General features: G+C 40.1%; 1 protein-coding gene across 2 annotated transcripts in view; it reads right to left on the bottom strand.

The window, feature by feature from the left end:
* SWAP70 (switching B cell complex subunit SWAP70) overlaps positions 1-24,315 on the bottom strand; it is a 55,510-nt gene that overhangs the window by 7,085 nt on the left and 24,110 nt on the right. For both annotated transcript variants that reach the window (XM_050955092.1, XM_050955093.1), the window contains exons 4-8: positions 14,257-14,481; positions 9,843-9,989; positions 9,270-9,378; positions 7,626-7,807; positions 584-691 (exon numbers count right to left, since the gene is read on the bottom strand). In XM_050955092.1, the coding sequence (XP_050811049.1) occupies positions 584-691; positions 7,626-7,807; positions 9,270-9,378; positions 9,843-9,989; positions 14,257-14,481 (771 nt within the window). The remainder of the gene's footprint in view (positions 1-583; positions 692-7,625; positions 7,808-9,269; positions 9,379-9,842; positions 9,990-14,256; positions 14,482-24,315) is intronic.

Genomic DNA, 24,315 nt, shown 5'->3' with positions numbered 1-24,315 from the left:
TGCGACGTAAGACATGCTGCTTCTAAAGTTTAATAGGTAGATATGTGCTATATAATAATAAGGGCTTTAGGAATAGCACATGTATTTTAAGGAAAGCAGCCTGGGAATCAGGAAAGCTGGGTTCTGTACTAACTTTGCCACTGACTCATTTTTGTGACCTTTAACAAGGAACCTCGGTCAGCCATGGGTTCCTCATCTTTAAGATTTTGAGATCTACAGCTAAAACTACAACATAAGTGGGAAGCACTACTATCTTTATAATCTATGCACACACAAAGCTCCTAAAATTCAAAATTTTAATAAAATTATTAGGAATTAAGAATAGAATTGACAATTTAAAGCACAAAGAAACACACTTTGTACTCAAATACTACAATTCATGTTGTCGCAGAATTGTACAAACATCAATCATATATAGATTACTCAAAATGAATGCACTGCAAATAAGGATACAGTACATCTACTCTGGTATGCCACCATTCAAACCTGTTTGGAATCTATTCAGCAAAAGCCTATGATTGTCATGGTGGAAACACAGCTCACTGAGGAAATTCAAAATGTTTTTGGCTATCCGAGCACTCACCATTTTCTCTCTTGCTAGCTCCATACTGAATAGGTCTTGCAGTTCCATTTCAGTCTGAAGACGTTTCTTCTCTTCTACTGCGGCTCGAGCAGCTGCTTCTTCCAGTTGCTGTAAAGAAAGACACCATGTAAAACAGTGTGAGAGACAGTTACACCTCTACCCTGATATAACGCTGTCCTCAGGAGCCAAAAAAAAAATCTTACCGCGTTATAGGTGAAACCGCGTTATATCGAACTTGCTTTGATCTGCCGGAGTGCGCAACCCTGCTCCCCCCCCACCCCTGGAGCGCTGCCTTACCACGTTATATCCAAATTCGTGTTATATCGGGTCGCATTACACCTCTACCCCGATATACCTCACACATGCATGGATTACATGCTGACCAGAAGTGGTTCAATGACCTTCAGTTAGGGTGACCAGATAGCAAGTGTGAAAAATCGGGACAGGGAGCGGGGGGGTAATAGGTCCCTATATAAGACAAAGCCCCAAATATCTGGATTGTCCCTATAAAATTGTGACATCTGGTCACCCTAGCTTCAGTCAGTCTGTGTACCTGTTACCATCCATGTAACCTCCTCCCATCCAGTCTCATTTACTAGACGGATACAACGTTCTCAGCTGCCATTGATACAAATGGGACATCTCACTGAAAAAGCTGTGGGTCGCACTACAGTTGGTCGGGAATATTTTCAAATTAATTATTTTTGTTAATGCCAATTCATCAGCACCAAAACTGTTGGCACGAAAAGGTGAGTTTTCAGAATTGTCCAAATGTCTTGTTTCAAAACAAAAAAGTTTTTTTACTTCAAAATGGCTTCTTGTTTTTAAATTTAATTTATAGTTTAAAACAATTGAGATAAAAACTGAAATGAATTATTTCTATTAACCCAATCCAAAAATGTTGCCAATTTTTGATTCACAAAAATTTACAATTTTTTTTGTCCTAAAATGAATTCTTGAAAATTCTCACTGGGTGGGAAACCCATTTTCTCCCCAGCTCTGGGCAAAACTATGCAGATTCCTGCAATAGCAAGTGCACGTGTGGGGACTGAACAACAGGCAGCAGTGAGTGAGTGGACAACAGGAGTACAACACAATTCTTGTGATTTTACAGATATTAACAGGGATGTCTGTTTTATAATCAGTTTTCCAATAATTAAAAACTGACTGAGAAGCAGAGTCTCATCTTTGGGCCCATATGCATTCCCCAAAATACCACCTTGATCTAAAATTCCATATAACTAAATGAATTTGCCCTGTGGTTTGACCTGTGGGAGGGATGAAAGGGACCAAAAGTCAGTGACAGAGCAAATGAAAAAGAAAAATCCAAAATCTAGATTTCAGAGTTGAGTGAATGATGATGTCAGGAGGCTGGAGGACAGTTCCTCCTGGCTGCTGCTAATACCAATGCATAGAGGAAGAGGACAGGAGGTCACAGGCTTTGTGGAGGGCAGGAAGCAGTGGATGGTTTGAGGGAGGAGCTCTAAGGGCCTGAGGATTTCCACATAGCGCCTGACAAAGCCAAAGTTGTCTCAGAGGATAAGAAGAAAATGATTTTTTCTACGAGATTATTAAACATAATGGAGTATAACAGCAAAAAAATGAAAATGATTGATGTAATTTGACTGTGTCCCATTAACATCCACATGATTGCCCACCAGGTTATATCATACAGGGTTTATAAGAATGGAGCCAATAACCATCACTTGAAATTATAAAGGAAAAGATAATATTGAGACATGGTCAGAGCAAAGCACTGAGAGACAAAAGAGATTAGAATCAAGTGCCAAGTCTGACCCTAGCACCCTCTACGGCCTTTGCAAGTCTCTTCACCTCTGTTCCACAAATGTGGAGGATAGTCGCTTCACAAGGTCTGTGCGTGCATTGGTGTACGTAAAATGCTCTGATAGTGCTGTACAGGGAAGAGTTAGGAATTTTGCTCCATTTCTTTTAAAAGCAACAATAAATTCCTTCAAATGAGCTAATTCACACGTTACCCCTGTTTGGAAACCCATCTGTAGCTTGAGACACTAGCATCTTGTCAAAGTAAGACTATTTTAATGACATTTTAGGCTGGAATATTCAAATGTGCCGAAGGGAGTTAGGGCCTGTAGTGGGGTGATCACCCCGCTCTGGCCCTGGAAGTGTGGCTGGCTTAATCAGGGCCCAACTGGCCCTTATAATAGGGATGTGGGCCAGAAGCTAGAGAGTTGAGAGGGATGGGTCTGGCTGCCAGGGAGCTGAACAGAGAACCTAGAGTGGAGCAGGGCTGGGGAGAGGCCAGAGGAGCTGGGGAGCTCCGGCCTAGAAAACCCTCAGGCTGCAGGCCTTGTTAAAAGCCAAGAAGGTACTGGGGTTGCAGAGGGGCAGCCCATGGGTAGGCAGCAGGTTCAAACCCTCCTTGCCAGTGATGAGTGGCCATTATACTGCAGTCTGCCCCAGTGAATGGGGGCTAGACAGTGACTGGCAGTAGCCAAAGACTGAGGTGAGGTGGGGACGGGAGACCCAGCGAGACTGTGGGGTACTGCAGGGGCAGAACCCTGAGGTAAGGGCAGCAGGGTCTGGGAGGGACACTGGAACCAGCAGCAAGGCGAGACACTGGCCTGCAGAGGGCGCTCCTGAGTGGAAAGAGTTAATTCCCTGAACAACCATCAGGAGGTGCCGCAGCGGTGAGTTGTCGCCCCGTTACAGGGCCCCCATCACCTTTCAGTGGGAGATGGGACACCTACCTCTTCTACTGCCTTTTGAAAATCCCAAATTTGAACTGCTGCTCTATTTCCTCTCTCTCTCCCACAGCTTCACTAACCGAACACCTCCTCTGTTAAACACCTGCTCATTTTAAATCGCTTTCATTTCTTTACAAGCCAGCAATAAACACAAGTAACTGACAAAAACGATCCGGCTGACCAGCACTGAAGCAACAAGTGAGAAAAAAAGAATAACTTCAGTATTAAATAGCACGAGAGAAGTCTGGTGTTTGGTTTAGTCCTCAAATGTAGGTTTTTACAACAGTGTCTTTGGAAAGTGTTCTGGGGGAATGGGAGCAACATCTTAAAAACATCCAAAATTCAATATGCTAATTTAAGGGCACCTTACCTGTTCACTTCCCCCCATTTATTAAGCTAAATAAAAATAAAGCAGCACCAGTATGAATGTAGGGGCCAAATACAAATCAGATAGATAAAAACTGGAATCTAAGGTCATAATTTTTCAAGTGTCCACATCAGCTAAGCCCTGCATCCATGTGGATCAATGTAGACATCTGGGGGCTCCAGATGGACAAGATCCACCCACGCCGAGTCACTTGAACTATCGGATCCTGTTCCCGCTGCTATAGATTGAGGATAGATACTTTTACATTGAGCTTTCTGTCCCTCATGTCCAAGAATATATGCATAAATACCCTGGTCTGAGGAAGTTACAGAAGGGCGTTAGATATCAGAAAAGTTACTGAGGCAAACAAAGTATGGTGAGTCTTTGTGTGAAACTTTGTGTGAAACTTATGTCATGTTACCCAGACCACATGCTGGCCTTCTGCATCACTTAAGTCCCACTTATGACCTCAAAACACAGCCTTAACAGGTTCTAGGCCTTATGCTTGGCCTCACTATGGGAGTAAATTTCATCCTTTAATTAGATTAAGGGGAATCTCAACATTCCATAAAAAATGTTATTTTAGACAAATGTCAACAACTCACTCACACTTCTAAAGATTTCCTGGCACCCAGGCCATTCCCAGAGTGTACTTGAGCTCTCCCTGAACTCACGCTGGCTCTCAGCCTGATCCAAACTGAGCTCCAAGCTTTCCGGCACAATTCAGTTTCCTGGAACGTTTATGTAGCTTCTTCCATTAAACGTATTTTCCTAACTGATCAAAAGCTGCTAATTCTTTTACCCCAAATACACAACACTTTCATGTGGTAGAAATGCAGGAGTTCATGTTTTAGCCTAAATTGTTCTCTTTTCACCCTCTAAAATTAAGGAATCATCCAGACCTATTTGAAAGGAGCTTCTTGCCTCAACACTCTTGCCAGTTGCCATCTCTGCTACAAGAGTCACAGAAATCTGTTACAATTCAGTAAACATACAGCTTCTGTGAGAACAATCCCATGTTCTTCCTCTTGTGCACCTGCTCCTCAAGTTATAGCAAACAGAAGTCAACGCCCAGGATTTTTGCTGCCTGGTAAGTTATACAAATGATATGAGTAGGTAGTACTAGATATGAGCTAAGGCCGGCATTGCATTTTGGCACATTACCATGTTTAAAATTATAGGGTAGGAATCAAATCAGAACAAGACCTTCTATTATCAGATTCAGAGCAAGGCAAGGAAACTAAAACCCCATATCCCAGTATTACCAAACCGATGTGTTCAAAAAAAGCAAGAATCGGGCTCACAAGAATTACAAGATTTTAAAAGTAATACATTTGGGTTCTTTACATTTGCCTTCTAGTTTCTATGCCTATAGCATGCACTCAGATCACATTTTTAGGCTTCTCTCCACAACCATGAGAGATGCAAATTCACTTTTTAAATGAAAGCTGAGATTCTAAAATATTCACATGATTCCAGGAGCTGGGACTTTATTATAAGTCTCATATTTGGAGTTTTTTAAAGTCACAAGAATTGACAACAATTATATTCTACTAACACAGACAAGCTTAACTTAAACACATTACTTAATGGGACTACTCACATGCTTAAAGTTAAACTTCTCTATGTATTTGCAGGATCAGGGCCTCAGACTGCATACATGTAATGGATTCAAAATCAGGGTGACTCTCTGCAGTCCACGTCTAGTCACTCTAGTTTACTTTATAATTGGATCTAATCTTGCTCTAAGAGCTAAATAGGTAACAAATCAGATATTTTCTATTTATGAAGGTGCATGAGCAGTGAGGCAAGTGTGCTCTAACGGGAAACACAAACCCAACTGAAATTTAGGACAAGGTTACGAGCAGATCAGTTCTGCTTTTCATGTTACTTAGCTAAACAATGTCATTTTAATAGCTTGCAACCACAGTGAGGCAAGGACCAAGTCTCCTTCCACACGTTGTATGGCATGGAATATACTGACAGTACACAAATTACTAACAAATAAATATATGTAGTTGGAGATGGTATGAGCAAGGGGAGGGGAGGAGTTAATAGGAGCATGAAGTGGAAAACGGAGGAACAACGTAGAGGGAGGGAGGGAGGAAAGGACAGAACAGATGATGGAGAGCCAAGAGAGTTCTGAATGGCTTAATTACTCATGAGTTGCCTATCCACAAGTGAGTTCATTTGATATATACAGGTCTTCCCAAAGGAATGCCAATAAAACTATTATACAACACCCCACATTCCCCTACATGCTACACATCATCTAGAAAACTACTTTAGACATATTTTTTATATTGGTACTATTTTTTAATCTCTGCCTGTGAAAGCCAGCTCTCAGAGGGAGATAAGGTTATGGTTAACATGTTTTTGAAACCTCTGAAAATGACCTAAAGTGAAGTTTACATACATGGTATCATCATGAATTTAAGGTCTTCTGTTGTCTCTGAACTGACCAGGACTACAGAAAAGTACGGTGTCCCATTAAGGAGATGGGATGCTCCCCTTTCTATCGGCATAAGACCCTTTCAGCACTGATGGATCATGAGAGAATCACAGTGTAAGCCTATCACTAGTCCTGAAATGGCCAGTGTAGTTTTGAGACAGAAATTCCTTCTTTTCTGAGGAAATGAAGAACATATTTCTCTGGCCTATTTTATTTTTTTAAACAGAAAAGGCAGCTGTCTCCATTTTACAGCATGGGGGTCAGGAGGTAAGGAAGCGATGCCGGCTGCTGACAGGAAGCACTTTAGGTTGCAGCTGAGACATGGTATGGCAAGTGGTGGGGTTGAAATCCAAGAATAACCCATGATATTTAAGGGAAAAGTTCACTAGGTTTGTACGTTTTGTCCAAGAACATTTAAATTACAAAACATTTTCTACAATGAAAACAGCTAGAGCTTTTGATACATAAATCTTAAATTAGGTAGAATGGATCTTTTAACTTTCACCAAGCCTCACAGGGGAGCAATCACACAGATGTAGGCAACTCTAATATCTGCAGTGATCAGCAAGTTAACAGCAATGCTCCTCAGTGCTGTTCATAAAACCTTCTGCCAAGCTTCCTTAATCCAAGTTTTAAACACCTTTAGAGCTTTTCAGATAAATTGATTTCTAAAGCTTTTCTTCCAACAGTCACACTCGAGCTGTCTGAATCTGTTGCTCTGCAAAATCGATGCAAATTTTATGAGAAAACATGTGTTTGAGCAAAGTACATGTGGTCAATACCTTTGTGAATCTGCCCAAAACTGCTCCCATTAGATTACAAACACACACAAGGATTCTGCAGCATATTTCAATGTGTCTCTGGAAACTGAACTTTACGCATACTGTTGGAAGTGTGCTAGGGCAGGATTTTTTCCTCTTTCTCAGTCCCTGTGACCTATGTAACTTTAGTAATCCATTAAAACTAAGAAAACCCTAATGGAAACTCTATTAAATGCCAGCCTGCTCCTTTAATAATTAATTAAAGGGGCTAGATCCCCAGGCCATGGTGCAGCCCCTCTGAGAAGCATCCATGGCACAAAGTGCTGTAAAGCTAACCTGTGTGGACAGCTGGTGATTTCCCTTGCGCTACACCTCTCTCCCCCTCTGGCACAGGAGGCACACCCAGAGCACTTTCTGTTCCTCCAGCAGAACGGCCTCTGGAGAGCTGTTGCAGACAGCGCTAACTTAACTAGGGGCTAGCTCACTTGCCAGTAACTCCTGGTTGGAACAGCTGCATGCCTGCCTCTTTTCCCATCCTCTCTGCTCACCCAGGATCCTGCACTAAGCACAGCTCAGCCTGACTCAGTGTGTCCTGACCCTGCACAAAAAGCACACACGTGTAAAACTGATCAATATTTCAAGAAACTCAATCTCAACAAAACTGAAACTTCTCTAGGCAAAATTCTGGTCTGATCAGTGCAATGTAAAAGCTTGAAGACTAACAACCTGTCCCCACCTTTCTCACTGTCTCCAATTCCTCCTGCTTGTTCTCATTGGCTATTTGGAGTTCTTTCATCTGCCGCTCCAATTCCTCTTGCTCAGCTTGCTGTTTCTGGCGTAATTCTTTCCGTTTCTGGCGCGCTTCTTTGTGAGGTGGAGGGCTGCCAACCCTCAGCAGGCTTACGGTGGTCTGAATGGCTGTAAAGGAGTCCATGTGATGGAAAGGAAAAGCAACAATAAAAGAGAACTTCAGTTAGGAGAAATGCTAGACTGTCTTGATAGCCTGGGTGGGTGAGAAACAGCTATTCTGTTATCGCACACAACTGTCTCTCTTCATCCCCACTCTCTCTTACTACGTTAACTAATAAGATGAAAAAAGTAAGTGTGCTGAATTTCTACACATTGCAATATCATCTGTATCCCAAAGAGAGGAATGTCCGGTACTTCTAATACCCTGAGCGATTATTCCATACCCAGCGTCAATTTCTAGTGGTGCATTGGCAAGATTAAGATGGTGTGAATATAAATTATTGAAAGAGATAAAGCCTAAGGAAACGACAATCAATTGCAAATTTCTCTCCACATCCTTAGACAATTTTCTCAGTGTTTCTAATCCAGATAATAACCACTCTGTTTCTCAGGGACATGTTGACAGATAGAACTTCAAAAATAGTACCCTCACATTTTATTTCCTAGGACCAGCATTCTATCTGGGCTGTACATCTTACTAGTAAAAGAAAGGTAAATTCTTTCAGCAAGAAAGTGGATATATTTAGAGTGACTGAAGCACTCAGAAAGGAAAGCAGTGAAGTGCTAGAAATATTATCAAAAGAGGAAATAAGCTATTTAGAAGAGTGAAATGTCTAGCTTTAGCATTGTGTAATTGCTAAGCACATGCCCCTTGTGCAGCCTAATTAAGTAGATACTGTAAATTAGGAGGAAAGTATGAACAACAATACTTAGCACTTTGCATTTTCAAAGTGCTGTACAGATGTTAATTGGCTTTTCCGCACTACACAGCATTGCCGTGGAAGATCCAGATTTAGAGAACAAGAGGTCCTGGTCTCCAGCCCTCTGCTGTATCCACTTAACAATATTATCTCAAAAATAAAAACCAGTTTTAAGATGAACAAGCTTGCCCCACCTCCAACAAAAAAAAAAAAAAAAACACAAACAAATCAAACCTACTGAACAATTTTATTTTCTTCCTAAAAAATGTGGCTGTATCACAGATCAAGTTTGTAAAGAAAGAAATAACAAAAAGTAAACAAATAAAAATCATCTTTCATTTTGTGTTAGCCATCCCACAACATGCAGCAAATCGGTTACTGAAAGTGAACTGCTGGTAGGCAGAGTTCCATATGAGCTCTTCCTACAAGATAAAATTTATGAAAGCTCATCAGCACAGATTTTCAAAAGTGACTAGTGATTTTGGGTGCCTCAATTTGACACGTTGAAGAAGCCCATTTTTCAGCATTTTGTTGCTTATCTCTTTCTGAAAATCAGGCCCCTTTGAGATGTCTCAATTTTGGAACTCGAAGGGGAACCACCCCAAAATCACTAGTCACTGTGAAAATCTTGTTCTTAAGCACATGCTTAAGGCTCCGCTTTTGCAAAGCACTTAACTTGCACATCATCACTAAGATTTAAGACACCTTACCTTGAATCCACTCCTGCTTCTTCTTTTTATCAGAGGCACTAATCTCAAAGCTTTTATCTAAGCATTTGATCAGAAAAAGGCATTTCTTTCCATCTTTGTCAGGCAAGGACTGGAATGGAAAACAAAATATTAGTTTCCAGTGAACCTAAATACCACATCTGAACAGCACATCATATCGCATCCCACCTATGCACTAATCAGTCACATGTACAGGCTGTGAAGACATACAACTGTATAATATTTCATTTTCATATTTTATAGTTTGGGATATAAATGCCATTTTACATAGAGGTGCAAAACTGCTGTTTACGGAAAACTGAAACATTATAAAATAGTTAAGTTTTTACTGTTACTGCTTTCCACTCATTAACGTATTTGTACAAAATCCAATATTTTCATTAAATGATCTTCGTGAAAATAAAACCTAGAGACACAGCCCAACAGAGTGACCCACTGATGCAAAAAGGAAAAAAATAGAACAAATATCTCACCATCACTGAATAGACACTGGGAGTCCACCACAAAAGATGATATTAAAATTTCTATAATTTAGAGAGTTGAATTTATTTTTACCTCTACAAAACAGTTTTCATCCAAGATGATGTCTCCTTTTTTGTCTTTTAAGTCTTCACTCGCGTAATATGAAATAATATTTGGTTTTAGCACAAACCAACGTTCTGTCCAATTTTTCCTTCTGTGACCTTTTTTCAACATGTACCCCTGTAAAAAAAGGATGACCCATTGAATTGCGTCCCCTCGATTGTACTGCTCTGCCTTTTACTTGTGTACCCTAAGGTTATGATCCAAGACTGATTAATAGACCAGGCTCTAAATGCTGATTCTTACACATTTCTCCGTTCATCGTAACTTGCAATTCCATCAGCTGTTACTTAGTTCATGAAAGTAATTGGTGATTCCTTTTTCCCGATTTGCAAATGATAAAACCATCTTTATGACAAACAGAAATAATACTGCAATCTCTCCAGATTCTATTTGACAATATTTTACTACCACTCTTCCTTTTTTTATTATTTATTATTAATATTAGTGCTACCATACTACTCTGCTGGACATGTCATCCATGGTGTGTAATGACAGAGATTTTATTAATTTAATCACATTGTGAAATGTCAACAACAAAATACCTCATACAACAAAGTACCCCAGCGGTATATGCAGGGCCTAGAGCTAAACAGATATTCTAGCTAGATATTCCATCCCCTACTGTACACGTAACCCTGGGGATAAAACTTCCACCTCCTGGAAGCGGTTCTTCAGTTAGCGGGACTGAGAAAGGGAGAATGAAAACTATACTTCTGGCTAGTATACTCTATTTGGGGAGCTTAGGGCAAAATCCTGACCCCACTGAAGTCAACAGCTGTTTTTCCACTGATTTCAGTGGGGCCAAGATTTCATCCATAGTATTTTAGTTTTCCTTACATTTACTTAATCTGCTTTAAATAAAAGTAAAACATTGCGTCTCCAAGGGCTTGTTTCTACAAACAGTTATCTCACAGCAAGCTGAGTGTAAATCTATCCTGCTCTAGCCTGCCAGGCACTAACTGGCTGCGAGGACGCTGCTACTACACTAAAAAGTGCTGTAGTGTGCTTTGATCTATAGTAGTGTGCCACCACATAGATCAAAGCCCATTATGACACTTGTAGCTCCTGTAAGCAGTTCCGCATGGCCAGTGAGTGGGCAGGCTAGATTTGCACAGCAGTTTGCTGTGCACTAATAGCTATACAGACATGCCCTAATACCACACCTTAATTATCATCAGAAAGATTTCAAACTCCCTTCTCCTTCCTTTTCCAATCCATGCTTTTTACAATCCGCACACAGAAGAAGAATAACTAGTCTGATCAATTTGTCCTCAGCTGAACTGGAAGTGGAACTATTAGTGGGATCTTAGATCTAATCATTTATATTTACTGCAGACCTAACACCATGTAGGCCAGCAGTAAGAAAGTTCATTTGTGATATAAATCAGAATTTCTTACATATTTTTCCCCTTTTAGATAGCTAGTGAACTTTCTTTGAAATGTATTTCTATCCTTTGTCTCTTGGTGAAGAGGAGGAGGAGCCAGGGGATGTGGAGATAGTTCTTTGCTTAAACTGTGTTCAGTTTATGTGGAAAATAAATAAAATTGATAGAATTAAAGAAATACCACATTTCTCTTTGCTTTGAAGCCGAATGAGATCAGGATCACTTCCCTTTTCTTTTCTGTGGGGGAAGGAGGTCTAGAAGTACCCAGTCCAAAACAGAACTTGTATTTCACACAGAGGAAATATTAAAATGTCAAAGATATAAAACTACAATTGTTCTAGCTACATGTCTTTGGTGGTGGAGTCCAGTAGATTGGCCCCAGGATCTTAAGCATCTACATTTCACATCCACACAGAAAGGACTAACCATAGTTGCTTTTACCCAAGCCTTATTCTGGACTATCATGTCCCTCTCTCATCAGTTCCAAATGTACCCAAGTATAGGGTGAGTGAAGAATATAGTGCAGCCTTCCCCTAAACTTCAATAATGCATAAACAACACACCAGGTACACTTATAGTACCAAACACATTATTTTTAATAAATACTGCTGTTAGCAAATGGGAAAGACCAATTTAAGCTCCCTATTGCCCAAGAACACCATAAACATGAGGCAGCAGCAGCCGCCATGAGATAGCTACACAGCTACATGGTGCATTCTTTCCAGGTTATGGGGAGAATTCCATCCCTCTGTTTTCTATTAGTCCTCCATATAAACCCTATTTACTCCTGCACAAGGGAGGAGAATTTGACTTCAAGCGAAGTCGTGTGCCCCCATTCATCTCAATTAGCTGTTAACACTGAAATCTAATGATGAAAACATAATTAGATATATTAACTACTGCATTAAACAATAATTTTAACAGAAGCACCCACCTACAGTGTTTTATCCAGTGTGGTTAGAGCTAGTCAAAAGGATGCTTCACAGAAAAAGAGGATGCATGTTGAAAGATGGAAATGATTGAATGTTCTATCAGACATTTGAATTTACTGGCTAGTCAATTAAAAAAAAATTAGTTTAAACAGTTACCGTTTCCTCTGCTAATTTCTGTAATCTCATTTTCCCCAACTCTTATGTGCTTTGGGTTTGTTTGGTGGTTTGGGTTTGTTTTTTGTTTGGTCCTGTTGCCATCCTGTCAAGCAGCAGCCATTCAGCAGTAGGGTGTCTTCCTCCATGGCTGGGGGCTCTCACACACTCACCAGCCAGGAGTGTGCGGGCAGTAATTGTTCAGCAGCAGGATGGTCTCCCCCTCAGTTGGGGATTTGTCTTCCTCCTTGCAGCCCTGGCTGGGGGTCTGTGCTCTATTGCGCCAGGACCACTGCTTTCCACCCAAGTCTCTTGGGCTGCTTGGAGCACCCTGCAGTCATGCTGTCCTCGGTGCCCCAACCCTAACCCCAGCCCTACCCCACCCTTACTTTCCCACAACTGTAAAAATAAAAAGTTAATATTTGCACACACAAAATTAAAAATAAAAATCAATATTTTCAAATTTGCAAAAAAAAAAAATAATTCCATCAATACTAGTTATATCTGAATTAAAGTGTGAACTCTATTTTCCAACAGACAGGTGACTGTCCAGAAGAAGGAGGAGGCCAGGTTGAAAACTTTTTAAAATGTCTTTTTAGAAGCAGGGAGACATCCCCGAACAAAGTCACAGTCACTAAAGAAGAGACAGTCAAGACACTGCAGCAATCCTTTTATGAGAGGCAACACAGCATCAGATAGAAAGCATTTGAAACATCTAAAGAAATCAGAGATTTCCTTTCAAACATCAAGTGGATGGACTGAGCTGACACCAGTTATGATGTTCAATGGTATTAGCAGAATGGCTTAAATTTTGTCCTCAACTCTTCATCCTGCCAATGAGTTAACAAAAACTGATGTTTTGCATTGTTCTTTGGCTATTTTGAAAGAACTTCCTGTGCCAAGATTTTCTGATAACTTCTGAATGGATTTGGAAGGGCAGCCAAAAAAGCCTTTGCTTGCTTTCTTCGTAAGGAGAAACAATTAAAAACCACTTACAGTCCCCCATAAAGTACATATGAGTGTGAATTAAAATCCTAGGTAAGTGCAGTTTGTCTGAATAAAAACACTTCACTGGGGTTTTATGGATTTATTTTTCCTATTTTAAATATACAGTCCTTTAAAGCCATTCTGGGACTTTCTGAAACATCTAGAGTAACTGAGGAGTCCCCTGACCAAACGGTAATCATGCCCTCTACGGGAACTCCAAATGAGAAGAAGGTTGACAAATATTCTATGAATTTTAAGATAAAACCATTACTTTTTAGCTTTGACTTCATTTTAGTAAATCACTAGTGCTCCATAGTCTGTTATGCAGAGTTAAATAGCATTTTCTACACAATTTTTATGCTGTTTTAACTGTATCAATTTAGAAACAGATACAGTTAAATCGGTGCATTGCCCTTGTGTGGGCACAGTTAGACTGATATATACCTATCAGAGTTTTTTTTTCTGTAAGCCAACTGCAAATGTTAATATATTAACATATTAAAGACTTACCACAAATTCAGGAATTAATAAATAAAATTTTGCAGCTATTCTATTAGCTAATGAATTACTGGTATAAAGAGAGGGCCTATTTTAAGTCAGAAACACAAGGGCCACTTTTCTTTCAGTTCCTAAGTACAACTCACCAAGGACAAGTATCTCCTTTTCAGCTCTAGAAAGGTTAAATAGATCTTTTTACATAACACAGCTTCCCTTTTACAAAATATATTCTTTTAAAAATAAACCACATTCACAAACTCTTAACAGAAACCAACTGTCAGAGCACTAAGGAGACCCCTCGAGTTTGTTCACTGCCATCAGCTAAAGAAACTGTTATTCATGGCAGCAGAATTCATGGGCAAATGATCTCATTATCCAATAACTCATACAGCCTACTATTTTCAAACATTCATTCCATGCAATTCTTACCTGTTTCAGTACATCTAATATGAGCTCATTAAAGACCTCGTTAACTGCCATTGATATAGTCTGTCGGTCCATCCCTTTGCTAAACTGTCCACTTCCAATAAGCTCAATCAATTCCCATGCAGAAAGACCTTGATTGGCACCGAGACTGTTCTTATTATGTTCAAACTGTTCTTGATGCGAGCCTGCCCCCATTGCTTCAGTGAGTTTTTTAAGCAAGTACTCAATCTGTACAGAAATAGAAGCAAAAAGTACATCACTTTTAACAAAGAATTTATTCAAATGCTTAAAAGCTCAAGGCCAAAATTTGCATGCCTAAAGTTAGGCTCTTAAATTCACATTTAGGCACCTAAAGATAAATGGCTTCAATTTCAAAGATTCCAAGCTCCAACTGTTCTTATTTGCTACAACAGGGTTTGTGTGTGCTCATCATCCCTAGAAAATCTGACTACTCAGATTCAGAAGCCTAAATATGGATTTAGGCTTCTAACTTCAGACACTCAGTTTTGGGATTTCCGCCCACGAACGATACACATGGAAGTTGTTCTTTAATAGATTATGCAGAATGAAATATGAGAAAGAGGAAAGCTTCAAAAGCATTACAATGTTATAAAAGTAAAGCAATACAATATAGCAGAAAGAGTAAAGGAAATAGTGTTTATAAGGAAAGACATTAGCAACAGTCACATGCTAGTCACATGTCTGACTCCTGACACCTGACACCTCCCCCTCAAATCTGATATTATGATATCAGGATGGGCATAAAAGAAATGAAAGTGAAGATGAAAACGTAATTCATTCCTAAAACAAATTCTCCTTTTACTAATACCTTCCAGATCATGTGTCAGACAACTAGAACTATAACTTCTACTGAGATTAGTCAAGACTTAAGTCTTGACTATCTGTCTTACATCACTAATTGCACTTATTTAATACTAGATTTATTTCAAACTGAATCCATCCAGTAATAATAATAAAAAAACCCTACAAATCTTTAACCAATGCCAGTTTGTGAATTCCTACTTCCACAATCACGTCTATACAATAAAAATCACCATCTTTCTGGTGACTATAAAAGCAGGCATATGAATCCTGCCTCTGGCCTTCATCCTATGGCAGATGTTGCATCAACTCTCTCAAGCCAAGGGCTCTTAGATGCAGTTCCTCTTAATCACTGAATTTCTTTGTGTGCAGAGCTGATGTTTCTGAAAGGGCACGTGATGGTCATAAGCTACAACAATGGCTTAGGGGTGGACACCATCAGACTGAGTCTTACAAGGTACCTTTCAGATCCCCTTTTCAGTACATGCAGGATTAGCTATTTTTTAGGCCTGGTCTCCCCGGTAGACAGTCCTGATGGAGGGTTGGAACAATTCTGTAAAGTAGACCAATTGTAGGTACAATTTTCAAAAAGCACCTAAGTGACTTAGAACGTCTCATGATCAAAAGCAACAGGGTCCTCACTGCCTCAAATGAAAGTCATTTATTTGAGCACTTGTGAAAATCTCCCCCCTCCATGTCATTGATGCTGTGCAATCTCCATTACCCTAGTGCTTCTGAGAAACCAGGAAGTAGGTAATTTCTTCCATGGATTACAGAAAAGTCAGTGTGGGCCAAATGAGGCTTCACTACAGACCAGTCTAACCTTTTAGCATGAGTACTGGGCCACTTTTTGATTGGTGTATATAAGGGATTGAATTGGCAGGCTCTTGAGTGGCCCATCCCCGTCTCTCATCGGAGGTTTGAGAAAAGGGGGATGAGGAAGTGTTCTTCCATACATTCATCCTACAAGGACTACCAGGTCTCAAGTATCTGATGTTAGCCACAGTATGTATGTTAATACTCTGGCTAATATGGCTTCTGTGGCTTCTTCTTGATGTGAGCAAGCATCCAAGTGTGTGGCAAATAAATATGAAATACGTGCAAATCTGTGACAGACTATAACAAGTCTGACAAAGCAGTTAATTACTGAACCTGAGCTGAACCTTAGAGAAATGGGATTTTTACTGCTATTTCTGGAACACTGAGATTAGTTACTAAATAGTCTCCTTTTCAGTAATACTAAATGGGAATTAATGCTAAAGGAAAAATGAGGAAGTAAACTATAATCACTTTATTGTCTCAAAAAGAAAAACACACACGTAAGAAAAAGTACCCAATTCATATGCTTCTGAGATAATTCTACATTCCTGTGATGTTTGCCTTTTGTAAAAAGACTTATTGTCCTCTTAAAGATTATTGTAAGCAAAGATGTATTTAGCCTTGCAGGGCAGATGGGTTTAGGGGGGCAAAAAAAACCAGTAAAGTATTTTTTACCTCTGTTTCCCTACACGTAACTGACATTGAATTTAGTTGGGATGTATTCATACATAAATGGCACTAACAGCCAACCAATTTTAGGGAAGAAAATGTTTAAGTAGATGCCGTTTCAAACTGGATATCATGACTATTTCTGAGAGTACTCCTATTGATCTCAGTACAATGATTGTACTTCTGAATGCTAAGTTGAAGGCCCTAGTTTTGCCAGCATTTACTACCAGCCATAGTGCTTACTCCTGTGAGTAGCCCTGCTGATTTTAGTGCAGTGATTTCAATAGGACTACTCACAAGAGTAAGCAGTATGGCCAATAGTAGGCTTTTGCAGGAATGCACCCCTAGACTTTGCATTTTAGAAGTTCAGTGCATGGCTCTGAATTACTCACTTTAAGGTCATTCAGGTTAAAGCAATCTGATGGTAAGAAGCATCAGCTCCTAGCACTTCTTAAAGCTATAATCACTTACATTTCATGTTGAATAAATAATTAAAATATTTTAATTTATATAAATAATTCACAAAAACTAAGTTTGTTATTTCCACTTTTCAAACTCTTATACACAACATGTGCAGCCAGGGCTTTCCAACAACAGATACCATAAATCCTCAGCATTCAGTAAGATTCAGGAAGCAGCTTACTTCCCACTTGCAGGCAAGTCTCACCGCCAACAACAAAGAATGCTACTTCAGTGTACATGAACTGCAATGTTAGATGACCCCAATTTAGAAACAAATTTCGAGAAGGCCTCACCTTAATGACCTGAAATAAACAAACACTGGCTTTTAAAGACAGGCTATCCTTTCTTTAATAAAAGATAAGAGTAAGTCTCTCATTTCAGGTTTAAAATGCACTATGCCCATCAATTCAATTCCTCTGAACAGAGCTCACTGTATTTCCCTTAGCAGGATGGGAAGTTAAAATAAGCAGGGCAGAATGCTACCCTTTTGCAATATTCTGCACTTAATGTAAGCCATACCATTCACTTCATTTTGTTTGTCATGTGTCATCTCAGCCTACCAAAGTACAAGATAGTAAAAGAATTAAGAATTCTTATTGGCATTTAACTTTAGGCTTTTTATTTATTTAAAGAAAGGTGTGAAGCACCTTCAAATCCCTTTTGCTAATCATTTTACAAGATTGGGCTCAGACAGAGAGGGACTAGAAATCGTATTTGAACAGATTTTAACTGTTGCCCACAGCATGCAATCATGAATTTAAATCAAACTAATGGGCTGAGAAGGGAATACATCAAAACTGTTAATGATGTTTTACTAAAAGAGACACTAAACGAGGGGATCTACTTTCATTAGTTCTATATAAACTAAGTATTACTGTGTGTGTGTGATTAAAATATATGAATACTTAATCTCAAGACGACAAGCCCATAAGTACACTAATCTCCATGAGTTACACTTATCACTCTCTAAAAGTCCATTCAAGTGTATCAATAGCAATATTTAGATATTTTCTTACAAGGAAAGTGGCTTATGTATTAGTTAAACTTTTAAACAATAGAATTTTACAGGCTTTACTCTTCTTACTCTGGCAGGCATATACAAATATTTTCTACAATAGCTGCATTACAGCTGTGGAGACGGGGAAATTAGCATAAAACAATGAGTGATCAACGTAATGCAATAGTTCCATCTGGTCAAATATGGACGTAAACACTTCATTTGCATGTTCAAATGAGGAACTTTTGATACTTCTGAGAACAGAGTACTTCCCTACTCTCCCCCTCCCCCTCCCCTCCACACGTTAACACATCAAAATAAATGACTAATTAAATCTGGTTTAAACAGTCTATACCTGTGGTTAATAAGTTGAAAGAGTTAAGAAATAACTATGACTCAATGTTTGCTCTACTTTGAGTGCAATTATTCTCTGTGATAAAGTTGTAAGATTTTCTTTTAAAGGATTGTTTGTCTTGTTTTAAACAATGATCAATGCTCTACTAAGAAGGTGAAATTGTGACCCACTGAACTCAGTGGAATAACTCCCATTGACTTCGGTGGGGCCAGGATTTCACCAAGAGTCACTTTTAAGAACTTATGGGTATTAGAGTTTTTTGTTTTAATACTAGACGCAAAGTGCCTTTAGCATCTTCTTTCAGTGGAATAGTTCCCTATTCCCTTTCTGATGCTATTTTATTTCATCAGCAGTTTTTCCTGTATTGGTTTCAACCTTTTGGATATTATCACATTCCATATGAAAGTACTGATATCAGTTTTACATGACCTTTTGCCAGTCACAACTGGATGAACCCATGTGTGTAAAGGATGAAAAAAAATTAACAAAAACATCAAGATAGCCATAATGCCCACCAGATGGTGCCTCTCACACCTCAGACATTCAAGGCTATTCTGCCAAGTCCACTCCATCAAAACAGTGGTTGCAGTGGGCCACCAGTAGATATGTAGAGGACTTGCAGTGCCATCATTTTATATGAAGTAGATGCAATATCTAGGCCAACTGGTAAGGTACCCAAGAGCAGCTATGACCTATGACAATGGTGCTATCACCTCATCATTTCCCCAGTGCTCAGAGTGACTCAACCCTGCCACAGAGGGTTCCCCAGGGTTTAGGTGGATAGCTCATGCTTCATTTCCATTAGACCCTTGGCCTCTCTGCTGAGACGGATAACAAGGGTTTCACTTGTAGTGGTGGTTTTTGTGGAATCTGATCATTGGACTCATTTCACAAATGCCACCAAAGAGCCCTGAAATGAAACTGCCAGTCTGGTACATACCTGGGCAGAGTTTGAACGGTCAGCCAACAGGTGAAAAGCTCTATATTCCACTACAAATCTCCTAAGCAATTAAGTCCCCTTATAGTCAAATATTCTTCCTTCCTACCCACAAAATAATCCCCACACAAAAATTTATGTTACTCTAGCTCATACAGCTATTTGGGTAAACAGAGTACAAAAACTGTGGTTATCATACAATGCAAACCATTATCTACTCTCTTCAAAATTAATCTAATTTAATTAATAATTTGATATAAATTGTGAAGATGCACGTCAAGATAGGACCTATACATATATGGAGAACCAGATGAGAAATCTGCTACTCTGAACCTTACCCTTGTTCTTTTCAAGAAGCAAGAAATCTGTGGTTTCTAAATGGAAGAATTAATGTAACCTACTACTGATACAAGTTCCACTCTGTTCCCAACACACAGGGCATGACAGTCTGTTACAGCCCCCACTAAAGAGCCTTGTCTCTTTAGCTCAAGCTGTAGAATCCAAAGATTTTGGCTCTGGAGATCCCTGGTTCAACCCCTGGCATGTCTGGCAAGACAGCAGCCATTACATTAACAGTTAGTGTAAGTCAGGTAGTCAAAAATGCTTTCTCCGAGCAATTTTTCAGAATCACAAACTTGCAACTCCATTCACACGCCTTGTTCAGTCATGAAAATATATCATTTTTACATGAAAAATGAGGCATGGACACACAAAGAAGAAGCCATTTCTGTTTTGCTGTTTACCGAAATAGCTTGTCAAAGAAGAGTTGCCGTCAGCGGTGGCTCCAGGCACCAGCGCTCCAAGCGCATGCCTGGGGCAGCAAACTGTGGGGGGACACTCTGCTAGTCCCTGCGAGGGCGGCAGTCAGGCAGCCTTCGGTGGCTTGCCTGCAGGAGGTCCACTGGTCCCGCGGAATTGGCGGCAAATAGGCGGCAGATACTCAGAAGCCACAGGACCGGTGGATCTCCCGCAGGCAAGCCACCGAATCCACGGGACCGGGTACCTCCCGCAGGCAAGCTGCCGAAGGCTGCCTGACTGCCGTGCTTGGGGCGGCAAAAAAGCTAAAGCCGCCCCTGGTTGCTATAGAACAGACTTTTTCATTGCAACTTGTATTGATATGAGATAGAGCAGAGCATAGTGCTTCATTGTACTACTCGCCATACTGCATGCATCACCACCACACTTTTGGTCTGAAGCAAAGCAGATTTAGAAAAAAAAATTATCTTAAAAAATGTAATTACTTACACAATTTGGCCTCAAACAGGGTCTGGGAACATTTAAATAAATAAAAAGACAATGTATATTTGCTTATTTTTAAAATTTTCAAATGTTTATTGAACATAACACAATACATTATATAGTGATTCGCATTACATAGCTCTGCACATTTCATTATTAAGGCTGGCCCAAGAATATGGTTGTTTACTAACCACACACCATAGATTTAGATGATAAAGCATTTCCAAGGTAACAGCCACATGTGCTGAAACAGAGGAAGGGGGAAACATTTGGAAATCTTTTTTAAAGATAAGACACGTTTCAGTTAAAGAACGTTGAGACATACACCAAGTCTAACAGATAAGAAGGGCAGTGAAAGCAATATTAAAAATTGGAGATGCAGCGGGAAATGTTTTGCTTATGATTACAATTCTCTCCACCACTTTCTATTTCAGTTATCCCTCCCCCATCTGACTAGGCACCTAATAAAAGCGAGGAAGACATCTGTGAGAGCCAGGGGCGCTCCAGGCACCAGCGCAGCAAGTGTGTGCCTGGGGCGGCTTGCTGTGGGGGGCGGCGTGCTGGTTGCCGTGAGGACGGCATGCCCGTGGGAGGTCTGCCAGTCCCACAGCTTCGGCAGCAGGTACACAGAAGACACGGGACTGGCAGATCACCCGCAGAAATGCCATCGAATCTGCGTGACCGTCTGAGTGCTGTGCTTGGGGCGGCAAAAAGCAGAACCACTCCTGGTGACAGCTGGAGAGAATGCTGTTGGGTGCCTAACAGGAATGAGGTAGTGGAGGACATAATATGCCATACAACATAGCTAGACCATTTTCAGAGCACCCTGCAATACCTACCTACTTGTCAAAGTTTTCCTGCCATAAGAGAAGACAAGGCTATTTCTGACTAATTATTTCACTAATCCAGAGAGCTGCGCTTTCCAATCTAGCTCTCTTTAAAACAGGCAGAGACAACAACAGCAAGACAAAGTTTGGCACAACCACTCTGCTCAGATTTATCCTTTCCCTTCCAGGAAAAGCTTGCATGTCAGTAACAGGATCATTTTGTTTTGTGTACCACAAAGATTCTTACTGTCAAATGAGAGAATGTCTGCTTTCCCAGAATTAGTATCTGCTTCTAACCTCCCCAGTCTCCAAGACAATACATTAAGGAAGTGGTTCTTCAATAGATTTATTCTGCTAATCCCTTTGTAAAAGATCCTTTCATAGGACCATGTCCTCTCCCATCCTCCAGTAGAAGTCCATTAAAGCCATATTCACTTTCCATTATCATAGATCAACACAGCAGCATAAGTATAAATGTACAAAACATTAACAAGCCAGGAAGTTAGTGGTCCTGATTCTTCATCCAGATTGTTGCAACTGAGGTGCAACTCCATTTAAATCAATGGAATTACATAGGTGCAAAATTATTGAGTGCATAAACAGGCTCAATCACCCTGTGAGAAAATTTCAAACTCAAGTCCTAGGCCTAGGACAGACCATCACAAAAAGAAGGGGAAATGTACCCTGGAGTGCCAGTGGCTTTCAAGCTGCACAAAACCCAAACCCATTCTCCTCGCCAGGAGGAGGAGTTTGTGGAAGTGGCAGAGGGCAGAACCCTTTAACTGCACTATGCTCAGAGTTCAGTGCCAAAATATGCTCCATCCCTGTGAATTCTGGGCCATCCACAAGAGCACCCCCCCTTACGCATCTCCCCTCCAAGCAGACATGCTGCTGCTTTCTAGCTGTCCTATGGATGTATGCTAACTCATCCACTCTCTCTGAGGGGGTTTAAAAGCTGCAGAAGAGCCTACGAATGACTTTTTTTTCCAGCACTACTACACAGAAATCTACTGGTTGTGGAGGGGAGTATGCCATGCTGAACAGCTCCATCCCACTACCCAATATTCTCCTCCTGACCCAGGAAGGGGAAACATATTAGACAGACCTGTCACTCATCCCCTGGACTACTTCTGGAGCACTTCAGTCCTTCTTTATTCTAATGTGCCACTTCTGAAGAGTGGGCAACAGCAGAGAATAGATTAGCTGAGAGGGCATCCATACAAACCAGAGAATGGGAACATCAACATTCAGCTAGCTCACATGGAACCTAGGACTCTGCAAATATTTTCTACATGTTCACCCAGGTTTTGGACAAAAACTAGTCCACTGCAGTCATTAAAGATCCAAGAAGCTCCTTTCCATTCCTTTGTAACAGTCCGATCTTCTGATCGTCAACAATGTAGAAAGATCTAAAATGTGTGATGAACAGCAGGAATTTTGAAGTGACGGGCATTCTTATCTATAGGCACTAGGCTAAATTTCCCCACCAATTTATGAAATTCCTGTGGGAGTTGGAGTGTGGAGAGAGAGCTGGAGGTCACACAAAGGACTCAGAGCTGGAGACTGTGGTAGATAGTGTGTTGTACTATACTTAAATGATAATGCAAGCCATAGAAACAGAGAGGTGGGGAAAAACATCATTCCCTCGCTGGGAAGTTATAGTGAATGATTACAGTGGTAAATCACCCTTCTTACAAGTAAATCACTGGTAGGCCGTAGTGAAATGCAGTGAAGGTTCACAACAGTCTATCCATTTGATTGCAAAACTGCACTGTATCTTACAAATAAGCACTTTATGTATCACACTACGCCTGACAAGCAAACCTCTTCTTATACTCAATAGCAAAAAATAGGGGAAAGACCGTACTTGATGGATTAATCATTCTTCTCCATTATAAAATGGAACCTAAAGCAAAGTGAGGTAGTATAGGTTTCAAAAAAAAACAGACAAACAGCTTGATTAGCTGTTATGTTAAATATTACTATGGAACTAAAAGAAGCTACTTAAAATAGCTAGGTTTCCAACTCCCCTCCTTCACCACCACCCCCCCAAAAAAGCCTCCCTTCCCAAAGAGATATCAACAAGTTTGTATTAAAGAATGCTTAGGAGAACTCATCAGGATTTTTGATGTGATATTAAAAAGTTAGACAATAAGTATTTAAAAGGTAAAAATATCAAAAGTCCATAAAGCTAAAACAAAACAAAAACTCTAACATAAGTTGAAAGTTGTTTAATTTTATTTCTTGGTTCAGAATACATCTGGTTTTAAAACAAGTCTTTCAGGAAGACAGAGACCTCCACACTGATAGATCCAGAGCAAACACAAAATATAGTGTCAAATAGGAGACAACACTTCTATCTTCTATTGCTCTGGTTGTGGTAAATTACATGACTTGTATTGACCCAAAGTGAAGAGTTAAAGACAGAATACATGCATTGTGCATGATAAGAACTGAGTAGTCCAAATGACTTAATAAAGACAAGGTGAGTGAGGTAATGTCTTTTACTGGACCAACTTCTATTGGTGAAAGGGAGAAACTTTCAAGCTTATCTTACCCACCTTGTCTCTCTAATATCCTGGGACCAATATAGCTACAACAACATTGCAAAGAACTTTACAGACTTTCTTTAGACCATATGAAACTTAAACACTTTGCAATAACAAAGAAGATGCAGATGGTGTCTGCTCTAAAGGATGATAAATCAAATCAAGAGTGAAAATGAGAGATACTAACTGACATGCCGCACTTTTTCCTGAATGAAATGTATGTCTGTGGGGAGAGGAAATGAACAAAGACTGTCTATGAAAGAGACCCAAAATCTGGAGTATGTAGTGTGCACATTAGCTTTGGAGCTGATGATGCAGCCTGTCTGGCAGTCTCAGGAATATTGTGATTATGCACCCAGCAATAGATGTTTGTAGCAGCATGAGAT

Source organism: Gopherus flavomarginatus, chromosome 5 (genome assembly GCF_025201925.1).
Source record: "Gopherus flavomarginatus isolate rGopFla2 chromosome 5, rGopFla2.mat.asm, whole genome shotgun sequence".
Classification (NCBI taxonomy): domain Eukaryota; kingdom Metazoa; phylum Chordata; order Testudines; family Testudinidae; genus Gopherus; species Gopherus flavomarginatus.
The sequence above is the reverse complement of the archived record's forward strand: the minus strand, read 5'-3'. Positions and strand labels throughout refer to the sequence as shown.